The following is a 24,676-nucleotide window of genomic DNA, read 5'->3' as shown; positions in this document are numbered from 1 at the left end:
ATTCAGAGTTGCAGTAATACTGCAACAATTGTAAGTCTCTTGACGATGTTTTGACAGTTCAGATAAGTGCAGTAAACATTTTCTTACTTCCACTCCGAGCTTAACCTAAAGTCAGCATTAATGCTCAGGCAAAACGACACCATACATAGAGCTCTTAGCTGCAAATCTGGAGTACAGCTATCTGCAAAGATAGAACATGTAACATTATATTGTAACATCTTAATAGAATCGTGTCATTTGGAATTAATGATGAAATTTTCCGAGTCCCTTACTAAGAGTGAAATGTTTCTGGGAATTTAACATCTTACAGTGAAAGGAAATCCTCATTTACAGTAACTGATGACACATTGGCACTCTGGCACCACTAATGTGATGTAACTGGGCCTACTATGACATGTTCATGACAGGAATACTAAATTTAATGGCGCAGAGCTGGAATATAAAATCTCTGACTCTCAAACATATATATATTTTTAGTTTAGCTTGGGAAGTCTTTTTGTGTGTGTCCTTGTGTGCTGCATTTGTTTGAACAAACCAATCAAATCCAAACAAAAGCTTCAAGATGACACAGTGTGTTATTACTTAAAAATCTACATTGTTTCTTAAAAAATGGCTTTTGCATTTCTTGTTGCTTCGTAATTTTATTTTAAGGCATGCCTCTGAATTATCTGCAGTAGTTGTAGTACAGGCCGGTAAGGAGTTTAGGTGTCCTTGATAACTAGTGGCACACATGTGCTGCCATAATGAGACAGATTTGGATGGATTAGGCACCAAGTGGTGATGAAAAATGGCAGCCAACATGTCAGCCCTCAGCAGCAGGGAGAGATCCAGCCTGTAGCTTCACGGCCCGCCTGCCTGTGCTGCCCTTCACAACTTTCTGGCACTTTGCTGCGTCAAGCTTTAGGAGAGCTTACAGATTCTGTCGCCGCTTTAGATCATCTGCCGTCCTTCTCCACATGAAAAGTTTTGGCTCGACAGTCTGCGTCTTCAAAGCGAGATAAAATATTTGAAAATTTAACAGTAGTCGCACACTGCTATCGTGATTTCTGGAGATTCTGGAATTTTTACTTTTACGAGCACTCTCTCCTCGATCTGTATTCTTGCTCTCTGTTTCTGCCTTCCTTCCTCTCACACTTTCGAGCTTCCTGTGTGATTTTAACACCTACTGTGAGCCCAGATGCCCGACACTCCAGGATCACATAAGCTCTTACTTTGTAGTGTCTTGCCAAATGTTGGGGCTTTCCTGGCATCAATTGCTCTTGGACAGTTGCAGGAGGTCACAGTTTCATTTTGTACCCTGAAGGTTAACATTTTTGTCATTTCTCGTTTTTTCTTCTTTCTTTTTTTTAACCCTCTGCTAACTGACCTCACAGGATGTGTTTTTAAATTATTGCCATTAGCTGTTACAGTCAATTCTGCCTGGTCAGCAAAGTATCTGTTGAACCATTGAATGGATTTTAATGAAGCCCTCAAAAAGTAATCTTTAGATGAGCCCGATTCAAAATGGCCACTACAGCTAATCCACCTTAATCATCATATAAATGGCTGTAACTCAGCCAATTCGACAGATAATAAGATCAAATTTGGTGAGGTAGTAGCAGAGCATAATCCCTAACATATACTCAGAGCAGTACATATTCCCAATTCAAGATGTCCGTTACATCTAAGTGACCTTGGCCAAGGCAAAAATAACAATTGCTGTTTTAGAGATATTAAGCTAAATTTGGTGGCGATTCTCATTCCTTCTACAAATGCCAGGCCTTTAATTTTATAATTTTAAAAGCCCATTTCTGTAGCACTTTTGCCTTTCTTGTTCCCAGCAGCTCAGGGATTTGCATTTTCCAAAACTGAAGAATCCTCTCAGTGAGATACAGTCCCTCGACAAATAAACAACAGATGCTCAAATGTCTTCTTTGACTCATGCTTGATCTTCAGTATCGTGTGTCTTTTTCATACACTTCAGCAGTGTTACAGTGTGCAGCACTGATTTTTTTTTGTTTTCAAAGCAAAGTGATGTAATAAGTCAGTGATCCTGTGTAGCTCTGTAGGTGGACCAGGAACTGTTGGACTGCTTTGTTCAGAGATGCAACAAAGTGATTCAGGCAGTGTTTGTTTTGATGTTTTACTTTAAATACTATGAATGCACTTTACATTGAAAATAAGTTGAATTCAAATATTTTTTTCATTTATCTTTATGTGCAGTAATGGCAATAAAACCAAACCGATTCCTTCATTCACTCAAAGCATAGATCCATTTTTCATTTTTCTGTCTGCACAGGCGACCAAAGAGCTGAAACAATATGACAACAAGATCATCGAGTGCACATTTGCCAACAACAGCTGGGTGTTCATGAGGCAAAGAGTGGACAAAAGCTTCCCCAACTCCTACACCACAGCAATGGGTGAGACTTTGTTCTTCCCTCTCAGGCAGTTATGTATTAATATTTCACCGTCTCAGCTATCTGCGTCTGTATCGAAGTGAAAAATGAGCAGTCAGCCTGCGATTAATAGCTTATTTTATCTGTGTTTTAAATCAGCCTTGTCTCGCTTAGACTTGTGCTTCATGAGACTGTGTGTGTGTGTGTGTGTGTGTGTGTGTGTAGGGGCACATGTTCTGTTGTGTAAGAATGCACTCAAACAGTCTGGTCTCATACTCGGTGCCCAGGACAAATTGTTTTCAACGCATCGTGTGTTTGAGTAAAGAAACTGACATGTTGCTGAAAAAAAACAAACAAAAAAAATTATTTGCTTTTCTTTTTTCTTTTATTTTTTTATTTTTTTAAGTACCACTGTTGTGAACAGGCATCCAGGATGCATTCTTGACTCAAAAATTAAATCACTATTACTGTTCTAATAACTTAGTTTCATCTGATAACGTGATGCCGCCGCAGAGAACGGATGTCACTTAACACTTAGTTATTTATAGTTTTTTCCTTTGTTTTTTGTTTTCTGCACTGTTTGATGCTCACTGCGCAAAGGTGGGGCTGAACTCTTCAAACAGAGTTCAGGAAGGGAACTTCAGCATCTGTTTTTCTAGAACCGTAGACAAGATCACTTTATTTTCAGTGCAATAAACTCCACAATTAGGCGAAAGGTTCAAAATTTCATTTAAAGGTTTCGAGCTATGAAACGTTCTTCCTTCTTGCTCACTCTTTGTCTATAAACAGGTTTGCAAAGACTTTTTTATTCAAATTATCCTGCAAATGAATGATTATTAATGCATATAATTATGTATTATGAAGACATATTAGGCCTGTACAAATGCTGTAAACTTAAACATAGTTAGAACTTTGCCATCTGTGATGTGGAGACTGGTGAGCCCATCTTCCTGATCTCCTGCTGAACAATGAGTCTCTTCATGACAGCAGTGACAGAAAGATGAAGACACAAAGAAGATGAGTGATGACACACACTTGTCAGCCAGTTTATTAAGTCAAGAGCTTTAGATAATCATTAATTCAGGCTGTTGTCTGTCAGATGTATTTCTTCAGACATGGTGCCTGAATTGATCAAAAATCAAACTTTCACTCTGGAAGGTGGAGTAAAGAGCCACCTGTCATCATAAATCTATCATTGTCTTTGAATTTAAAAGCCTAAAGTTACAAATTCAGCTGCTATTATGGGGTTTTAAATCTGAAGTAACACAAAAAGGATTGATTTAAGCTACATGGTAATTTTCTGCACATCCATTAAATTATACAACTCTTACAGGCACGGGAGAAAGAAAGTTCATCGTTTTTTGATTTTAAGGTTTTTTATGCATCAGGAGATAATAAAAATGATCTGTCTGCAAACCTCAATGAGCTGAAGAATTGTTGTAAAGAGGAGTGGGCCAGATTTCTTAGACAAGCAATCAAAAGACTGATAAAGTCAAACAGACAACAGCAGCTTCAACTTATTGCTGCTAACAGTGCTTCTCCAAGCTGTTGACTCATGGAGAGTACTTCATTTTTCACACACAGCTTTTCCAGTTTGGCTTTGTTTTCGTTTAATAGATAATGACACGATGGAATCTTTTGCCTGTTTTTTATACTTGAGACTAGATTTGAATAATTTCAGAATCTGGTTAAGACCTTCTCCTGATTCCTAAAACCTTGATGCATTTTACAGCTTCTGAACTTGTTTTTTTGTTTTCTTAAAACACAAAAAAAACAAAGACTCCTATTGCAAACTACAGTACACTATATTGTTCTAGTTATAGTTGTAGGGCTGAACATTACCACATCTTTGTATTTGTATGATAATTATTACCAGTATTATATTCGGATGGATCAAATGAATGGGTCTTTGAAAATGAGGTCATAACAAACTCCGAAGTTTTATGAAGCTTTTCTCTTCATTGCTTTGATTTTATGATCTGTAGCTTCCCTCTTCTGATTGTTAGTCTTCCCACTCTCATCATTTTTCCCCCTCTAGCTCTAAAGCTGAAAAAGTGGTGTTTATATTTTACATTATGGGCCATTTGTCAGCTACAATAAAGAGACAACACGAGGATGAAACTGCACCCCATTAGCTTGCCTTGGGTTGTTGTGCACTTGCATTTCTGGACGTTTATTAAACTTTCTAAATGACTAGAACTCATAAGTTGTGTTATAATAATAACACATTACTTATAATTGGAATTTTTTTTAGTTGATTGTTTTAAAATTAGAAGCTGTGCTGCTGTTTTGTCTTAAAAGAGTCAAATAGGGCCTAATTTCACGCTTCATTTCAAGAAGTAATAAGTGATTAACTCTGTTTACTTTAAAGAAATATCTTCATATACGGTCCTATATTATAAAACCCTGCGATATTAGAGTTTAGAGGAAGTAGAAGTACGAAAACAGACAGCAGATGATGGAGAGCGCTGTCTAGCTCTCTGATAAACCTTATTATCATCTAATTGTTTGCATCAGAGGGCTGCACCAATGAAGAAACAAAAACAAGGACATGTGAGGAAAACGTGCATTTAAAGTCTGAGCTGAATTGATTGAAGATGATGGAAAAGATCGTTCTGAGTTATTCAGCTTCAGCAGGCTGTGATGCAGCCTTGGAACCCAGATGGCAAATGTATCTTTAATCTAAAATCTTGACAGAAAGCTTAGCATTTCTCGTCAAACGGATAACACGTTGTTACATTTAGCAACTGCAAATAATCATTAATGTGTTGTTGGTACCGTGGCACGGTCATAAATGTGCCAAGGGAGCTGTGAAGTAGGATGAGCTATTTTCAGCACCCTTTGGTTCCTGGAATTAAAACTCAAGTCATTTTTCGAAACTGAGAAGGAAGTGATCAAAGGTTTGAGCAGCTCTGACGGGAGATGTAGCTTGAGAGACACGGTTGAGCGTTGACCGATTTTGTTTCAGTTCTGTGAAGAAAAAAAAAGCTGATCTTCTGAAGTCCGAACCCTTCTCACACCAACCAACAAGTCTCAGAAAACCCACAGGACAGAAAAGACCAGAAATAATATATTTTTCCTTATTTTAAAATCATCACAATCCACACATATTGTCCAATTTACATTTTGACCATTATTTCTGATCAGCTATAACTCATTAATAAGACCATTCTATAATTTGACCATCTACATTTCAAATGCAAAAAGAATCTGAAATTTGATACTTTTCCTCTTATAAAGAAAAAAAAAACAATACAGGTTTTAACTTCATTACAAACATTTTTAAAGAAAGGATAAATAACCTTGGTCTTAATATCGAACCTTGTGGAACACCTCTAATTATTGTCTTTAGATTTGATTCTGTATTCTTGATATTTGTAGAAGAAAACCTGTTTTCTGATTAGCTCTTCAGTGTTAGACTGTTAGGTTCATTCATGTCAGTGGGTCATTTAGGTGTTTTTGTCTAAAAGAAACAATAATTTGGTGTGGCTGGAAAAACCTGTAGCCATGTCTGTTTTGACTTCCTTCCTTTCGTCTGTGTTTGTGTTTTTTTTTTTCTTCTCCCCAGCTGTGTGTAAAAGCATCCAGGAGCCCGTCACGAAGGAAATCCTCTTGGAGTTTTTGGACCGATGTGCTCAGGGAGTCAACGTACCGAACCGGAAACGCCCATCTGATCCAGATTCTCAGTTGATGCCCCCTCCCCCTCCCAAAAGACCCAACCTGGCTACCCCATAGCCCACAGCTACGTGACTATGTGACTGCCCCCACAGCCCCCTCTGTACATCCGCATCACCAGCTCCAAACGCTCTGCAGAAAACAAACATTTCAGGCCTTTCTTACTACACCACATCTGCTTTTTTCAGCCTGTACATGTAAAGACTTCAGAGAAGTGACTCAATGTGACTCATTTGTAGACTTCTTTGTAGCTTTAAATGTTTGTATTCTTATTAAAATGCTGAACTGGATGCTTAGGTAAAAAATTTTTTTATTGTTTTCCTATTTATTGTTTTAGTTTTTTTTAAATCTGAGCTAATTGATATTCATAACGAAGGACTTTGTTCTGGCTACAAGTAACACCCGGTAGACTTTGTTTGTTTGCATTTTGTCAACTAGTACTTTAGTTTATTTGAATCAGGAGTAAACATAATCAAAGCTCAATCTGCTGTCTTCATGAATTTAGTTTCTGCGTGGGCTTGAGGTTTAGATTCAGTTCAAGGAAAAATGTCGCCGGTTGTGCTCAACCTTTAATGCTCAGTGGGGAGTTTTTAAGTTGTTTTAAATTTATTGTCATAAAACACATTGGGATTATATCACGGCGCTGTGATGACTTCTTGTTTTTAGAGGCCACATAGTTGGAAAAGGCGGGTATAATTACACAGTTTTTACAGAGAAGTGAAAACAATGAGCCCAAGCTCCAAATGGGAAACTGCTTAAAAAAAAAAACACATTCATCAACTTTGACCAGCAGAATAATATTTAAGATAAATAACTGGAAACTGCACTTGAATTTGCCATTTTAGGTGAAATTTGGACTCTATTTTCCATAAGTTTATGATGACTAACAGGTGTGTGGGCAACAAAATAATGTGCACGGCCTTGAACACAGTTTTGAAAGTTGCTGTTCCGGCATGAAACTGAATTTCAAACATTGTCTGCTTCACTCCAAGCCACATGGCTCACCGGTCACTCAGATTTCAGTGAGACTGCAACTAAAACGTTCCCTATTTTTTTCCGTTTTCGATTTGCTTCCTAATCACCAACAGTTGCAGCTCCGTGAGAAAATCCCTTAAAGTCTGTAGCTCTGCTTGTCTGGTTACTGCACATTGAAAACCTGAATCCCTGCATACACAAAGATAATTTTTTTATACCTACATAAACCTTTTTGCAGACCAGGCACATCTCCTGCATCGCTAGTTTCCTCCTACAGTTGTTGATCATAATACTACGGCTGATCTCAGGAAATATTTTGGTTTTGATCATGTTCAGTTTGCTGGTTCCTAACTGGGGTCAGTCAGCCCTTTAGTGTCTTTTAAAAGTTTTATCAATAAAGATTATGAACAGATTTTGCTGAGGAGCAGCTCTGGTGAAGTTTAAAATCTGCAGAAAACACAACTGAATCAATGTTGGCAACAAATAAATCTTTCTCTCTGGAGCCAAACTTTTATTAAATCATAAAAACACTGAATCCTATCTGTTTAAAAGCTGCATTGCCCCTTTTACAGGTGGTCCCACACTTTGGGGCGACAGTGGCTCAGGAGGTGTCATCCGATTCAAACCCCAGCTCCATCAGTCTCAGCCGTTGTCCTTGGTAAAGAAACTTCACCTGCCTTGCCTCCTGGTGGTGGTCAGAGGGCTTGGTGGCGCTGGTGTAATGGCTGCCTCACTTCTGTCAGCCCGCCCCAGGGCAGCTGTGGCTACAGTGTAGCTCACCACCATCAGTGGCTGTAAAGCACTTTGGGGTCCTTGGACTAGATAAAGCACTATACAAGTTCAAGCCATTTACCATTTACTTCGCTTGCCTGATAAGCGTACTAATTTGGACGTATATTTAAGCTGAAAACTTTTTGCCTCACTTTGCTTTACTGTCCACCTGCATCCAGAATCCACCGTCACAGCATCCACCTGTGGGCTCTGAGGTTGATAACCTCCTTGCTGCTCTATGACATGTACAGACATGAAGCAGGAGGCTGAGATGTTTATTACTCCATGGCTTGTTGTGCAACATGATCATGGGGCGAATGGATCGTAGCCTAGACATCCAAATTCAGACTCCATTTTACAATAAATAAATTTAAACATTTAGTTGTCTGACTGAACCAAGCACATGATGAAGGAAAAAACAATGGCAATTCCTGTGCCTACAAATTATTATTTCACCTGTATTTATATTGAATTTATCAACATGTGCGTTTCACAATTTAATCTTTAAAGTTTTACAGCAGAGGGAAAATGGCTTTAACTTTCCAATCACTCCTTTTGCATCTTCTAAAAATCTAAACATGTATGATCTGAATCCCTGAGCTTTCTCACATGTATTTTCCTTTGCAGCCATACGAACAGAACCAGTTTTAAAGATGTACATTTGATTGTCCTCTGTGCCCTCCTCAAGGGTCCTCTGACAGCAGTTTCCACCAGCTCTAATTGTCCTGCACTTGACCTCTTATCTCCCTGGGAGGCCACGCAAATGGAGGTAATTCCCCCCTCTGATATTAAATGGGAGCATCGCTCCTTTATTTTGGTCCCGGCGAAAAAAAACCTTGTTGCCAGGAAACATTTGGATTTCTTTTCTAACCTGCTGCCCACATTGCTGCTTGTTGCTAGGAGTGTTGCCCTTTGGCAGCATTATTCCTCACTGCAGGAATGATTTAAAACAGCAGATGGTAAAAGCAAATCCAAAAGGGTTCTATTAGGTTTTTAATTATTTAGGGTCCAAATGCAAAAGCGTTGAAAAATGCTTAATACTATTCAGTTTAAAAAAAATGTCCTGTATCTCGTCTGATAGCTTTGAAATGAAACATGCAAATTATACATCGGGAATACTGGGACTTTTGGTAGCGGTATGTTATACAATGTAGGCAAAATTTACAGGAAACTAAACAATAATAAAATTAAAGGGATTTTGATGAAGCATGAGAAAGACATCCCAGATGTCTTTGGAGCACCGTAGATCAGACGTACTTCACAGCAGAAACATCGTTCAAAGTTAAAACGGGTCACAGAAAAGTTGTCTGAACTAGCAGTTTGATATATTTAATTGTTTTTACACAATCATAGTTTAAATTTTATCATTTTTGAAGTTTTTTTTTCATGGAATGTTCAACTGACAGTTAATGATGTCCTTCACTAACGTTTGAAATACCTAAAAATTTCAAACCCTTTGCCAACAAACTCTTCTTACTCTCTCAACTTTTTTTGGTACATATATAAATTATACTTTAAAACGTAGGCAGTTTTGTCTTCTTTCACCCGGTGTGTATCTCACTGGCTTATGGTTTTCGCTCAAATCCCCCCAGAATACAGAGAGTGCACAGCCAAGCTTTCACAGACTTCGGTTATATTTTAGCTCAGAATATTCTCTGCAAATCTGATAGTAAAAGGTCTCTTTTTAACTCGACATTTCTCCTATATAAAACACTGTGGACTTAAAAAAATTTATATGTATGACCATCTGTCTTCTGCTGCTTAGTGTTTAGGAATTTGGTCAAATTCATCTTGTGGTTTTTGCACAACAACAGTTGTTTGAGCCTTAATTTTCTTTCATATTAAGGCACTGGCAGCAGCTTTATCTTGGTTCTCTTTACACTTCCTTTATAGTGCATACATCAAAATTAGATTATTACAAATCTGTGTTGGAATGTTGTACAGTAGCTGCATCGACACCCTTCAAAGTTTATTCAGAAATGTTCTAGTTTGGTTTATTGTGAATTTATGTCGATAGTTTTTCTTTAGCTGGTGTGGATGATGCTCCTGAATTGATTTCACATTCAGTCACTGTTTCTTTCTCTATCCAACTAAAGGTTGAACCTTCAGAACAAATGTTTTGTGGAGTTTCTATGTGTCTCTGTGCTGCAACGATGACTTATTTTTAGGCTTGAAAGTCAGAATTCGTGTTTATTTTAAGATTAGGGTGAAGATGGGAGGTTAGTCATGCAGCATGGTGAATTTAGATCAGGAGTCGGAATGAATGCAAGTCAGTGAGTGTACAAAAAAAAAATGTAAGAAAGACAAGTTTCTGTGTGAGTGTGAGAGTTTTACCTTCCAGTAAGATGGTGCCTGAGGCGACCGTTCTTCTTATAGCAGCGATGGATTAGCTGCACTCCCAGGGCTCTCTTCCCCTCTGGCTGCACATGAAAGCCGGCTGATTCCCATCAAAGCCAAACTCACCTTTTTAGTCATGAGTTCGCCGCCGTAGAGACATCACCCCTCTCGCATGGCAGGTGCAGGATTCGCACGGGCAGATGCCATTTATACTCGCATTCACCCAGATTCGTCCTCAGCTCGTCACCTGATGCTAACCAAAAACATGTGCTGTGTTTTCTGCGTTGTTTTTCTGAAGGAAATGTGTCCAAAGATGGCAGCATGAACAAGCATGCACACACATGCTTATGAAAAGGCACATTCAGGCTCATCAATAATGCCTTTCCTTCCTCTGGGAACGTTTGAGCCCCGGAGTGGAGGAGGTTGTATGGATGTGGAAGTGTAAACACACTCCGTGTCCTTGCAAAGAGCACAGGTGGTGCAGCAAAGATTAGAAGGCTTACGCTCGGCTCAGGTGTTAGAGGTTGGAAGCAGCCTTGTCTCGCTGCATTATTAGATCAACAAAGACAATCGCAGGCCATTGTGGTATTAATATCATCTGCAGTTTTGAATAATGCTGTTATGTGGCTCTAGCTGTTCGATCAAAGGGGCAGAAAATGGCTTTTATTGGACCCGTGGGCTCTTTGTGTGACGACTGCTTTGTTTGTTTGTTTTGCATTATATAGTCAGGCTGCATTTATTCTTCTTGTGAAACAATTTCTTACCCTTTTTTCTAATTAACTATAAATCCACACAGTTCTACTAACCACAGTTTACTGCAAGTAAACATTTCTGTGGACACGGAAAAAAAAAACAGCTTTTCTTCCTCTCCTGTCTTTTTCTTCTTCAATATTTTTATGTTGCCAGTAACTTATTTTAAGCTTTTTAATATGTGATCAAAAATAGGAAACAGACAGTCTTTCCTGAAAATTGATGCCAGTGGATGTATTCTGTTAGCCAATTATTTTTTTGGAGATGCCATTAGTTTAAAAAAAAAAGCCATTCCCTTAAAGGGATAGTTCAAATCTCTTGAAATGAAGTGGGGTTCTGTGGGGAAAGTTATGAACAACTATTATACCTGTTGTAGATAGCTCTTTGAACAGCCTCAGTTTAGAGAAATGTAGTTTTACCACCAGGTAAGAACTACACAAATCAACAAAAAAAAAAATCTGAAGTGTATCTTGTTGTTAGTCTTAATAAGGCAAAAGTCCCATTCGTTTAAATGGAGGGGCGGAGCTTAAAAATCTGACTGCAGCCAGCCTGGTAGGGGGGGAGGTTGTTCATGGTGGCTTCAGCCTTCGGCTTCTGGTCGTTTCTTTAGTTAATATCTCGATGGTGTCTGCTCCACACCTTGTTTCCTGTCTCTGGTGTATTTTTGTGTCAGAGTTACTGAATATGGATTCAATCATTTCTAGAAACGCTGCTGAGTTTACAAGGACATTTTTAGAAACAACAATTAACCCTCTCAGGCTCAAATTAAGTTTGAGTGTTAGGAAAAATCAGATATGTTGTTGCAACGCCTGCCTTGAGAGGGTTAAAACGATTATTTTGGAAAAACTGCGTTTTCGTGTGGACAAGACCTTAAACTAACTCCAATCTCAAACCTTTTCTATTGGTTCATGCAGACGTTACTTTGCAAAATCTTTACATCGCTGTTAGTTTTACATCGTGCACACAGAATTCTTTGAATATTTTCTCACATGAATAGCAGTGGCAGCAGCTAGCTGTAGCACTTCCAGTGCTCCCCGGGGCACTTCTGACAGGAATATCATAATAAATCACAGCGTTCGTGAATGTGTATTCATTATAAACAGGTTAAGATACTATTGACTTGTGTGCTCCCTGTCACCTGACGTTATCTGAAGTCTGTGTGTGGAAGTTCATAATTATGCAGTTATTTAGAGGCGTTTATCTCCAGGTTCTCCAATCTCCAGAAAGAGCAACGTGAACCCCGGCGAACCCCTAAGTCACAAATCAAGTCTTCATCTGACTGATTTTAATAACGAGCTTTGCTCCTGATAATGAAGTCAGACAGTTCTGACCCGATTACCCCGCTGAAATTAGAAATTTAATTGCATAAATTTTTCAGCTGCTGGAGTTGAGGCGGCACGGCGGCACAAATCTATTACCCACAGATTTATCCCCCCCCCCCCCCCCTCATAAGCTCATTTTTGGTGTGATGCTTACTTGGCAAAGATCGTCTCCTATTTTAGGGCGATTGTCCTCCGTCTCTGTCAGATGCGGCAGTCAGGGGAGAGGTTTTTTTTTGTGTCTGTGTGTGACAATCATTCTGCAGAGATTGTTGATAACAGCAGTACAGTGAGGCTGCTGGCGTCGTGATCAATTCCTCAAAGAACATGACAAAAATCAAATTGTTTTTTGTGCATTTTAAAGGCACTCTTAATACATTTTGTCTTTAAGAACATAGGAATAATCAGACATATTGGTTCCAACTAAAATGTCTTTTAGTTGAAAAATCTGTGGCTTTTTCTTTAGTCTAAATAAGAAGTTTGAGTACCGTCCATTCCCAGTATGTTTAAGGAAAGCCAGCCCTTTTTCTGGTTATTCCCTCCACATTTCTGATCAGGACCATCTCGATGTCTAAATAGCACTACATGCCTCAGTAAAGATATGTGTGTTTAATTTGTAAGCTTGAACTTTTCCTTTTTAAGCCCCAGTGACTGGATGGAGAGTGGCAGAGCAATGAAAAGCAGCAGCTACCTACACGGCGGCATTACCACTGAAAAGGTCAGACCTTTTTTTAAATACTTTATTGAATTTGAGCTGTTGAACAGCCTAAAGAAGTCTCCTGTGACTCTTTTGCAGCTCATCTCCATCAACATTTACTGTAATCAGCATTAAATCACTTTCCTGATATGTTTTCTGTTGTTCTGCCAAGTTTATTCAAAGGAAATGGGTTTTTCCTCCCCTCTGGCAACTGTGGAGCAAAAACCCAGAAAATTAATAATAATAATAATAACAGATTTAGTGTTTTTTTTTTCTTTACTCCATTAATTTCAGTTTACATCTAAATGTAAGCTTTGACAGATCAGAAGTAGACAGATAGCATCAGTAGGGTTTGCGTTTTTCTTTTTTGCTTTGTGTCTGTCCTTTTCTTAATGCTTGAGTGGTTTAAAGTGCCCACGTTGACCTCAAAGCTTTTAAAGCTGTAATTTAAAACACAATGAAACTCATATTTAAACTGTCTGATGGCACCTTTCATCGTCAGTGGGTTCTCAAACACTTTAATGAACCGTCTGATCCACAGACCTCTGATCTTCTTTCACCAAACCAAATGAAATCAGTCCGACACAAAATGCCAAAAAGGAAAGAAAGATTGTATAAGCTGCAAATTTGGGAAATTAAAAAAGTAAAGTAACTAAGTTGGAAATCTGACTTTTGTTGGAGTTTTTGTTCGTTCCTTCATGTCTGAAATCAGTAATTTTCTCTTTTTTTTCTCTTCCTTTAATTACTTTATCCCAGTGGTTCCCAAACTTTTCAGCTTCCGACCCTTAAAAAAAACAGTGACAAAGGCGTGTGACCCCATCTGTTGGCTGTTTAAATATCCAAAAGTGCTAACAATCCTAGTAAATAAGGGCACAATGATAACACAAACAGTCTTAACATCCATTTTGCTATTTTTTAAATCAATAAATGACTTGTATTTTAATTCACTGTAACAATTATGGTGTAATTATATCATAAAAACTAGGTTTTCTATTATAACTTGATATTTGGAGATTATCTAAGGACCCCTATTTGGTGTTAGGTGACCCACATTGGGGTCCTGACCCCAAATTTGGGAATCATTGCTTTATCCTATAAGAGTACATGTTGTTGAAAGTGTCTATATTAGTCATCAGAACTGGATCACAGATCAGTGGGAGAAGAAAGCCGTGATGCTAACCTGGTGAAGACTTGGTGCAGAATGGTAAGTTGGTGACAGTTAGCGATAATATTCTGTTCTGTTAGCTCATGTGGATGTTTTTGTTTTTCCACCTGTTAAATCCTGTAATAAAGCACACTCTTTCATAGAAGCAGCATCTTCTGAAGAAAGGAGAAGCTCCAGCTTTAAAGTCACAGAACTTTAAGGGGTAGTCTGGTCATTTTTGAGGTGATGTTCTGTCTAAGACTCTTTACTTTGGGCTCTGTGACTGATATCACACCTAAGTTAATAATTGTTGATAACTATTTGACAAACAGCACTTCAAAAATGACCAGACCATCTCGTTGAAGGATTTAGTACTGACAGCTTCATGTCAGACACCTCATGTGGAGTCATTGCCTCGACAGATGGAGCTGTTTTCGTGACAAAGGAGGGACCTCCCCGAGGTCATAATGATATGGCTCATCAGTGTATGATATTGGGGTTAACTGGGGAAAATATACAACCAATTATAACTTGTGTCACACATACGGTGCATGAAGTTTTGGAGAATGAGGAGCTAGAAATAAGAAGACAAAAGCAGCTGTGGACATCTGTCAGTGCTTTGTTGTATCTCACTCTTTACAGTGTCAGAAACTCCTTGTTGTAGATGTCACTACACCAGAAAAATGAACACAAATCAGACATAGGGTAATTTTGCTTAACTCTTCCAGATAAATCCCTGACTGTCATTCATCCATCCATCCATCCATCCATCCATCCATTTTCTTTAACCGCTTCTCCATTCCGGGTCGACTGTCATTCAGTACACGACAAAACAATATACTCTCAGTCCTCCGTTCTCCTGTTTTAAGGTTTAACAGTGTTTGGGCTCATACTGTGGATCTCATTCAGTTTCTTTAATTACACTTTGTTGAATAAATGAGTTGGATTCCTGGGAGTTTCTTCCCATTTTCTAAAACAACTCTGTTCACTTCAGCGCTCGCTGTGAACTAAAACGCTTGTGAGTTTTAAGTAAAACTCATAATTATTATCTGAGACATGGAAAACCAACACAGTGCAATGCGGGAACTCATTCTTTTGTTTAACTTTTATGTACAGAATTTTTCCTCCGCCTGTTGTTGGACTTCTAAAGGATTATTCTGTTTTAATCATGACAACAACAACAACAACAGCTGATGGAGTGCAGGCATGTTTAGAGGCTCTAAACTGAACTGTGACCTGTCACGCTCAGGATTTCTGAAAGTCCTACAACGTACTGCAAACTAAAAGTTACAAGAGCTCGACCATTTTTTACTTTTCTCTTTCAGTCTGTGGGCTGCTGAGCAGGCGGTGTGCTCTTTTTACCATCAGGATTTGAGATGTTGAGAGGGTGGGAAAATGTGCGTATGTTGCTGCGTACTTCACAGAGCATTAGCTTTGTTCCAGGAACACGAGATGATCACATTTTAGCAGTGAGAGGGCAAGTTGGACCTCAGTATATAAAAGATCTGCTCCATCTCCCACCAAACCACCAATATATTTGGCTGTCCAGGAGCCAGACTTTTTTTTTGTAATCTTTTGAAATGTCTCGATCAATAATAGAGATTTTTTTTTGTTTTTTTGTTTAAACCTTTTTAATCTGTGAATCATTCAGGCATAAAAATATGAGCTAGTGTTAACAACATACTAATTTTAAAACGAATATTTAAGTGTTTTAGAACAGCCTGTCATAACAACACAATTGTTCAAATTTCTTTACTTTAAAAAAACAAAGAAAACACTGTTTGAAAGAGAGAATATAGTATTTTATTGCCAATAAGGGGTTTTCCAGAGAGATTAGCTGAAAACTTTGCTTAGCTACAGATGCAGATCAATTTGTTTGGACTCTTACAGCTCATTATAGCACCGCTTCATTTCTTGTGAAAAGAGTTGGTTAAAAGCAATTGTCTAATGTATATCTGTATGCCTTTAGTTTGTGACAGAGTAAACAAAAAGTTGTGAAAATTATTAATTTATTGCTTATTTTATAAAAGATCTGCCTAAATATGGACAGATTTGTTGGTATGCTCTTAAAGAGACTACTAATCCTTGCAAACTGTTTGATTTTAATTTGTATCACAGGTGCCTTTAAGCTTTTCATCAGCTGTTCAGACTATTTAAAGAAAACAAACATGCTATTGTGTGGCTTGATATGGTTGTTTGCGCCACGCTGAACATGGAGCAGAGAAAGCAAAGGTGAGAGCTCAGAAAGAAGAAGATTATAGATATCCACGTTAAAGCTAAAGGCTACAGGACCATCTTCAAGCAGGTTTTTGTTCCTGTCACCACAGCCGACAAGATTATTTAAAAGTATGAGGCTGTAGCCAACCTCTCAGGATGTGAACACAAGTGGAAATGCAATCCCAGGTTGATCGGATGGATAGTGCAGATGGTAGAAAAAGGAAACCGTTCAAGCCGGACTCCAAGGTCAAGGTACATCACTGTCTGATTCACTGCATTTTGAGTCATAACAGGCTTCAGAACTGGCAAAACACACAAAAAAAGCCAAATGGGACTTTGTAAAAATGCTTGTTGAGAAGCCCCGAAGTTTCTAGGAGAAGGTGCTGGGACTGAGGCCAGTCTCATCAGTTGGGTTTTTTGATGATTGTGGAAGAGGACAAATAAACGTATCCTTGTCTGAACAGCAGATGACACATCTTTCAGCTCCTGGTCTTTGCTAAGTATAAAGAAAAGAGTAATGGTTTCAAACTTTTGCACAGTACTGTACATATTTATTTCCATTTCATCAAAGAAACTGAACTACTTGGTCACTATATGTTTCTCTTAAAAATCTGCAAATAATTTGAAAAAAACAAATCTCCATAAAAAGATGCAAACTGAGTTAAACATCGTCATATTGAAGGTATCTGCGTGAGTTTGTTTCTGTGTCGGGCTGCCCGTATGAAGCCCTGCAGCAAACATTCCTCCTGCGTGTGAGAAGGAATTAACCATCCCCATGTTCTCCTGTTTTTTGGCTTCACTCGGCCTTCAGACTGATAATTATTTTTCTCTGAATTGAGTTTTTACCTCACTGACTGCTCTCAGAAGCCGAGTGTGTCAGACTCCAGTTTGTCATGGTGTCTGAAAAATCTGCTTCTTATCCTTAATAAACCTCAGTTTTCCTCTTTGATTATTTAAAAAAAACCAACAACTTGAAAGCAAAGAGTTTTCACACATTTCCAGTAAATGTTTCTTGATGTTTCCATCCTCTCTCTGGTTTCCTGCTTTGCTTCACTTCTTTCTGACGGGAATGGTTTTAATCAAAATGAAACTGTTGCAAGAAATGTGGAAAACAGACCAAAAAATGTTTAAATTCATACAAGATGGTGCCAATGATTTGCTCTTTGAAGCTTTAGAGCTGCTTTAGGCTGTTTTCATTTTCACATGCACCTGATCAACAGAAATGATAAAGACAAAAACGAGCAGCTCCTCTGTCAGATGTTTCCTTTCTTCTTACAGGAAAATAAACGCTTCCAGTCTCTTTAGGGACTATAATAAAATTTGCAAAGGTGCAATTGTTGTGTTTAAGTGGCAGCACTTTGTTTTAGTTCTCAGAAATAAAACAAAGGTTTAGTTTTTGTTAATGCATGCCAAGCCCTCTCATAGGTTCACTAAGATGTTTCTGTCATCAAGAACAGATATTCTGAGACAGAAAATATAATATATTATATTATTAAAGGCCTGCCATTTTTGAAGGACTGCATATCATCCGCTGCCTTTGACTAAGATCATCTTATGATGAAAAATGATGGGCAATAAGCGTTTTGTACAAGATATGCTCAGAGTATGTGTTATGAATGACTCTCAGCTACTACCACATCAAATATTGGCTCAATATTTGGAATATTTACTGAGTTAAAGCCATTTTTGTGTTGGCTAATGTTGATCAGCTGGGACAGCCATCTTAAGTTAGATTGGCTCCAAAAGTTAATTAGTTCTAGTTGTACATCTAGTGATTGCTTTCTGCAAGTTTTATTAAAATACATCCAGTGGTTCATGAGATATTCTGATAATAATCAGGCACAGATATGGTCAAAAACACAATTGTCCACCTTTCACCTTCAGGCAGCAGGAAGTAGTAAACCAACTCTTTCTCATTTTGAAATAACAAATTGAACCTGTTAGCATACAACTCGGCTCCTCATCAAACCCTTTCAAAGTGGCGCCCTCACACAGGCGTATTACAATATCAGGTTTGTTTAAATAAAATTTGCCCTACCTTAAAGAAACTATAAAACATTTATTGTTTTTCTTCTCTGGTGTAAAAGAGAATAAAAAGTCGCGGCACCGCCGAGGAAGACACCCACAGAGAACAAAAAGACAAGTTCAGACAAGAGTCGGGATTATAAATATTTCCATTTGATACACAGAACTGGAGCAAACAAGCAGATCCAAGCTCTGGGTTCAAGTTGGGCTTTTATTTTGGAATTAGAAGAATCCAGTATGGAGTTGAATATTTTCCCTTTTGCACATTATTTTTAGTCTGGTTTATATGTATAAAACAACCTAATTCCTGTCATTGTTTTGCTTACTGTATAGTTGTAGTTGGGTACTTTTTATATGAGGCCATACACGGTTCAGTTTGTTTACCAAAGATCCTTGATGAACAGGAGGAGCTGCAGCATCCAATAAGCTTGAATCAACTCTTAATATTATATTCAGGCTCTAAATGCAGCTGGAGAGACTGAAACATTTTGACTGCAGCCTTTCAGATCTGTTGTTTTATCACAATTTATGTTCTTTTCTTTATAAGCTTCTTTATCTTTATTGCTGCCTTTCTTAAATCTCGTAAAAACTCTGCAATAATAATCGTTTATTCTCTGGAAACTCATTTTTTCCCTCTATTTTAATCTTACACCGTACCTTACATAGCAATATTGTAAGATGCTTCTTTTCCCTGCAGGTTTGCTGTTTTGGCCAGACATCCAGACATAATTGTCTATCATTTTTAGATGCTTTTGTTTTGTCACAATCATCTCAGTCATCCCAGATTATCTGTATAATTACATAAAATTTTACCTTGCCTGGATCTTGCATATTTCCAGTTAGTGCAGCTCAAAAAGGCAAAAGAAGCACTTCTGAAACAAAGAAGCTGAATTTGTTGGAAGTGAGGGAAGAGGAAGGAGGGCAGCTTTTGTCACAGCAACAGTCATTTTTCAGATGATGTAGCTGCAGGAGCTGCTTCTGCTGGGCACGACAAAGATGGAGTGATAATTCTCAGGGGATTTGATCCCAAACTTACCTTTTTCTGCTAGTCACGGCGAAAACGCCAGAAGGTACAGACTCATTTTGCCACACCTCATTAAGTTCAGGGAAAAGGAGACAGTGAAGCGAAGTCGGCGCAGGTTTGTGTCTAAAAGAGGAGCTGGAAACTGTAACAAGCTGACAAATGCGAAAGACTTTGCCTCTCTGTCTCTGCAAAGCTTCACTCAGTGTCACCCTGAGACCAAATATTGATAACATATAATATGTTTACATTATTGATTTGGCTCTGTTACATTTATTTCACTACTGAAGCTGCTTCAGTGCAACAGCCCCATCTGAAACCACAGTCCTGCAGACCTGTCTGCTCATTACACTGATTGATGCTCATTTAAATAAATAAAGAAATAAACCATAACAGAAGAGTCGCTATAAATCACATCTTTGTTCTCCCAACTCTGCATATTCTACATAATGTCGGCGCTTCAGCAAAATGCTGCCCGACTCGTTCCATAAAAATGAGTTGTGGAGAAACAACATTTCAAGCGAGTTGCAGTTTGATGTGGAATTAAACAAATTCATCATGCTGCTTCTCTGCAGCCATGTGATTACAAAAGTAAGAAGTGATTTGACTGCTTCTCATTATAATATTTTACAATCCCAATTCTGAAAAAGTTAGGATGACGTGTAAAATGAATGCAATGATCTAAAAATCTCGTAAACCTATATTTTGTCGACAGTGAAACACAGAAAACAAACAATTAAATTAATAAATTCTGCTATTTGGGATTTTGAATTTTTTGTATTACTTCCCGGTTTATAATGTCACATTTGTTTCGTACCACTTATATTCAGTTTTCTTAATCTTGTCTTTTGCTTTCTTTCTTTCTATCTAGTTTGATTTTTATAGCTGCTCTTCATCAAGTCGTTATTCCATCAGTACATTTTGTCCTTGGATTTTAGCTGCTCCATTCTATATTGCTGTGTACTTCATAAAGAGCTACTTTTGAAAAAGATAAAAAAAAGAAAAGTGCCTTTTGTTTGGCTTTGTGAGTAAAAGGTCAGTCTACACAAGAGATGTTAAAGAAGCAAAACATTTCTAAACTGACTGAAGAACAAGTATGTTCTTTCAGTTAAAACCTTTAAAGTTCCTGTAAAAAAAGAGGCCCGATTCTCTGATCTAAACCTCGTTTTTCTCTCTGCTCATAAAGGGCATAGAGAACTGCTTCCTGTGTTGCCATTTTATACGCCTTCTGAACGTTATTTGCAAGTATATTGGAGTGAAATTGACAGACCTCCAACTCTATAGAGACTTCCATTTACAGCATGTAATCATTCTTGGAAAGACTTAAGGCAATCTTGTACTGAGTAGAAGTTATTAGCAGAAAATCTGTTGCTGTAAATTGCATTATTATGGAGTTAAAAAAAAACAGCTTCACTGTTTTAAACTTGTAAATGGAGTTTGTGCATTTTTGTTCTGCTTTTAAGCTTCTGTCAAGTCACCCTAACACTGTTATCACCAACTGTCCCCGCAGCCAGAATTTGTTGCTGTAATAGTACAAAACTAATGAGTCACATCTTTATTTATGAGAACAGGAGTTTTGGAGATTTGTCTCGGTGTTAAATCATGACTTGTTATTTGATCATCTTTCAGAGAGCCGGCTCGCCACATATTGAATCCTAACATTTAATGGACTTAAATCTCTCTCTCTGTTTGTTCTCTGTGACTGGTCAAGGTGCAAAAAGCTGTTATTTTCTAACGGGTTTATGGACTTGTTTGCAACAATGTCACTCCCAGAAAGATGTCCAGCCAGGCTTTTTTTACTATTTCTAGTTCTGCCTTTTATGTTCTCATTAAATCTGGTCCCAAAGGAGTGCATGCACTGTCATAGGTTTCAAAATGACCTCATTACAAGCTGTAAATTGCTGTTCATGAATACTAATATTTCTCTCACTCATTCACTGTTCATGTTTCAATTAGAGCAACTTAGAGACTTGCACAAGTTTTTATTCCCCGGGGCAGAAAAATGGACAATATTACTCATCATTAACCTAAAGCAACAGAGACCTGCCTCTTGGATGCTGTTCAGGCCTGTCATTAAATATCAGTCTCAAGTGATTTTACTGAAAGTGGTCAGATCAGACAGGAAGTGTTCACACCTGGCATTACAACACATTCATGGATCTGAACCATATTATTATCTTGACTTTAACGTGGTTCAGAACCATTGGAGTCACATACATGTAGAGTTATCTCTTAATAAGCCTAACGAGTTAATAATGTCTGCAAATTTTAATCCCTAAGACTCCTCTGCAGTAAAACAGTGTGCTTCAATCAGCTGTTTTTATTTATTTGTTTAATTAGGTGAATATATTGTGACAAAACGCTGCTCAGGCTGTTGTTTTGTGATTGACACATCACATTTTAGCTTATAGTGACCGCAACAGGTCCAGTCAGCTTTAAAACAACCAGAACAATCTTAAACTAAAGATAAACTCAGCCTTAATGTCCTGCAGTCTCCTCCGATTGATAAAATCCTGACAAAACTGACATTTTTATTGAGACAGATTCAAATAAACAGTTCAATAACATTTTGCTTAAACAAGACAGAACAAACAAAAATATATTCAGAGTATTTCCTACAGGGTTGTTTAATTCTCTTCAAGCAGCCGACAGCTGAGCAGACTTTTTTTTTTAAACCTTGACACGTCCAGGTAACAACCCTCTGCTTGTGTGGGGTCACATCAGGTCAGTAGGACGTCCTACATCAGGATGGATTGCTTCCAGGCAACCAAATGTATGTTGATTAAAAGTCCAAACCACTTTCAGAGAGGGTCTGGAGACGGTAATTACTTTCTGGGCTTCATGAAACTCTGTCCAGTGGTTCATGAGATATTTGGCTAACAGACAAACTGACACAGATGAAAACATGACCGTCTACCTTTCATGGCAGAAGGCAATATTAGACCAAGGGTTAAGAGCAATAGGCTGCAGTTCAGTGTGAAACGAATCCACGTCCCTGACTTGATGACTGAACAGAAAAGAAACGTTAAGGTTGCTCATCAAGGCGAAAAACTGAGTCTTTCAAGCTCGTTCTGAAGCCGGCTCACTGCTCTGCTGCACAGCTGGAGTGGGGATTAGTTGAAGTGCTGATACAGGTCCAAAAGGTTCCTGACTGCTCTGAGCTGCCATTGTGTTTAAAGTTTAAACCATTTCAGCAATTTGTAATGTATTTTTAAAAACTATATACTATATATATATATACTTATATATACTATATCTTTGTGCAGTCATGCATACAGAATTAACATCATGGAAGCCCAGTCTGATCTGTATCTATGATGATGGTACACAAATGTTCTCAGACTAACATTTAAGAAGCATTTAAATACAATTAATTAATGATCTGATAAACTGACATTTTGATGCTTTTAATATTATTCATCATATCCAGTCTATATATAGATGGATGTCATTATGGTTGTCTAAACCTAACCAAGTAGTTGTGTTACCTTAACTGAATCAACTAGTTTTGCTGCCTAGAATGATCCTGTAAGGTTTTGTTTACTTTACATAACTAAGTAGGTTTGTTACCTAAACCTTTTCAGGTAGTTTTGTTGGTCAAACTTAATCAAGTGTTTGCATTAGCAATATTTAACCTAATAATGTTACTGTCTAAAACTAAGTTATTGGAAGGAAGTGATTGTTCCAGGAAGTTTTATTAGCTAAAATTAAGAGTTTTTTCCTAACTAGGCTAGTAGTTTTCTTGATTAGACATCTATGTCAAGTAATGCAAACACATTAATTTTATCAGTATGTTTCTAAACCTTGTTTAATATGAAACTTCAAATGACAACTGGTATTAAAATGTCCCTACACCGGGTCTAAAGAGGATCACAAAGTGCAGTAGTAGGACACAGCACCTGGCAGCTATCTTTAAAAGTGTTGATCAAAAGCAATCAGGGGTGCCACCAAGAGGGGGCCTCGGGTGGCAATGCCCCCCTCCGGTATCCCCCTGGACAGACAGTCCTTTATGCATAATCTGTCTGTTAGCAAAATAACCATGAACCACTAAAAGGATTTTAATGACCCTATTAAAAGTGATCATTAAATGTAGATTTTTGATTACCATTCAAAGTCAGTCCAATTCAAGATGGCTGCCACAGCCAATGAACATTAGCAGACTCAAAAATGACTCGGACTCAGTCAGTTTCACAGATATTGAGCTTAATCTTGGTATGATAGTAGCTGAGAGTCATTCACAACACATTCCCCAAGCACTAACAGATTGCACAAGATTTCTGTTCAAGGCGTCGACATGAAAGCAGTGAGTGATTTAAGAGATGCTAATTTTAATTAGGAAGAGTTGAGTCCGTTTTCTTTTATCTTTCTGTGAACCGTCATTTGTGCTGCGACTGCTTATTTAGTTCAGTTCAACTGAGTTCATTTTACATGCGTTCAGTTTAATTTAAGTTTATTTATTCAAAATGATGGTAAATATTACATTTATTTATGTTGCAAACAGTTCAGTTTGGATATATTCTACCATAAAGCCTTTTTGGTCAATGTTTTCACCTGAAATATATTAAACAAACTTGAAAAAATTTGCAAACCTCCTCTCTGTTTCTGTTAAATAAAACCTCTCGACAACCTTTTCCTTAACCTTTACTTCTTCAGCTCTAATTTGAAAATATGACTGTTTTTGTTCCCAATTAGATGCCTGTAAGTCAAAAAAAAGAAGGAATTCTGATAAATCACATCTCCTTAATTACTTTATGTCATAGCCAAAGTGCTGCAGGTTGATGCAGCGTCTGCACCTGAAGGCATTCATTTAGTTACTGAGAGGTCTTCTATTCTGAAGAATCAGATGCTTTTAAAAGGGCTGAGATTAAGTAAATAACAAGAGAACAAACTTTTAAAATAATGTATTTCCCTGAAAAATACATCAAGCATAAATAATGAATATTTTTATGTTCTTATTTACTGGAAACTGGCTCAAAAGAAAGAAAGCATGAAACAAAATACTGTTTAAAATTCTATACATCAGAAAAGATGTTTAGCTGCTGAAAATGAGTCCATCTGGCATCAAGGCGGGAGAGAAAATGGATCTTCCAAATTGCTTCCCATCTGTTATTTGTAATTATGCATTTTTTATTTCTGTTTTTTTTTTTTTTTCTTTTCTTTTTTTTCAATCCGAGAGCAGAGAATGGAGTCAGGATTTGTGTGTGAGGGGGTGTTTGTATGTAATTGATATAATGGAGCTGGAGGAAAAGCTTTGAAATGAGAGCCTCAGTGAAGAGAGTAAAGAAAAGCCTTTGTACGGCTGCAACGCGGCCTCTTTGTCGATCAGAGCCGGGCCGAGACACAAAGCGTGGCTGATCTGAGTTACAG

At 37.8% G+C, this 24,676-nt stretch overlaps 1 protein-coding gene across 2 annotated transcripts in view; it reads left to right on the top strand.

Annotated features, from left to right (window-relative positions):
- Positions 1–6,885, top strand: part of rngtt (RNA guanylyltransferase and 5'-phosphatase) — an 89,291-nt gene extending 82,406 nt beyond the window's left edge. For both annotated transcript variants that reach the window (XM_017411731.3, XM_037981625.1), the window contains 2 exons: positions 2,279–2,402; positions 5,947–6,885. In XM_017411731.3, coding sequence (XP_017267220.1) covers positions 2,279–2,402; positions 5,947–6,113 — 291 coding nt within the window. In that variant the 3' untranslated portion in view covers positions 6,114–6,885. The remainder of the gene's footprint in view (positions 1–2,278; positions 2,403–5,946) is intronic.
- The last annotated feature ends 17,791 nt before the right edge of the window (positions 6,886–24,676 follow it).

This window comes from Kryptolebias marmoratus, linkage group LG19 (genome assembly GCF_001649575.2).
Source record: "Kryptolebias marmoratus isolate JLee-2015 linkage group LG19, ASM164957v2, whole genome shotgun sequence".
Lineage (NCBI taxonomy): Eukaryota > Metazoa > Chordata > Actinopteri > Cyprinodontiformes > Rivulidae > Kryptolebias > Kryptolebias marmoratus.
Note: the sequence above shows the minus strand (reverse complement) of the source record. Positions and strands in the feature narration are given on the sequence as shown.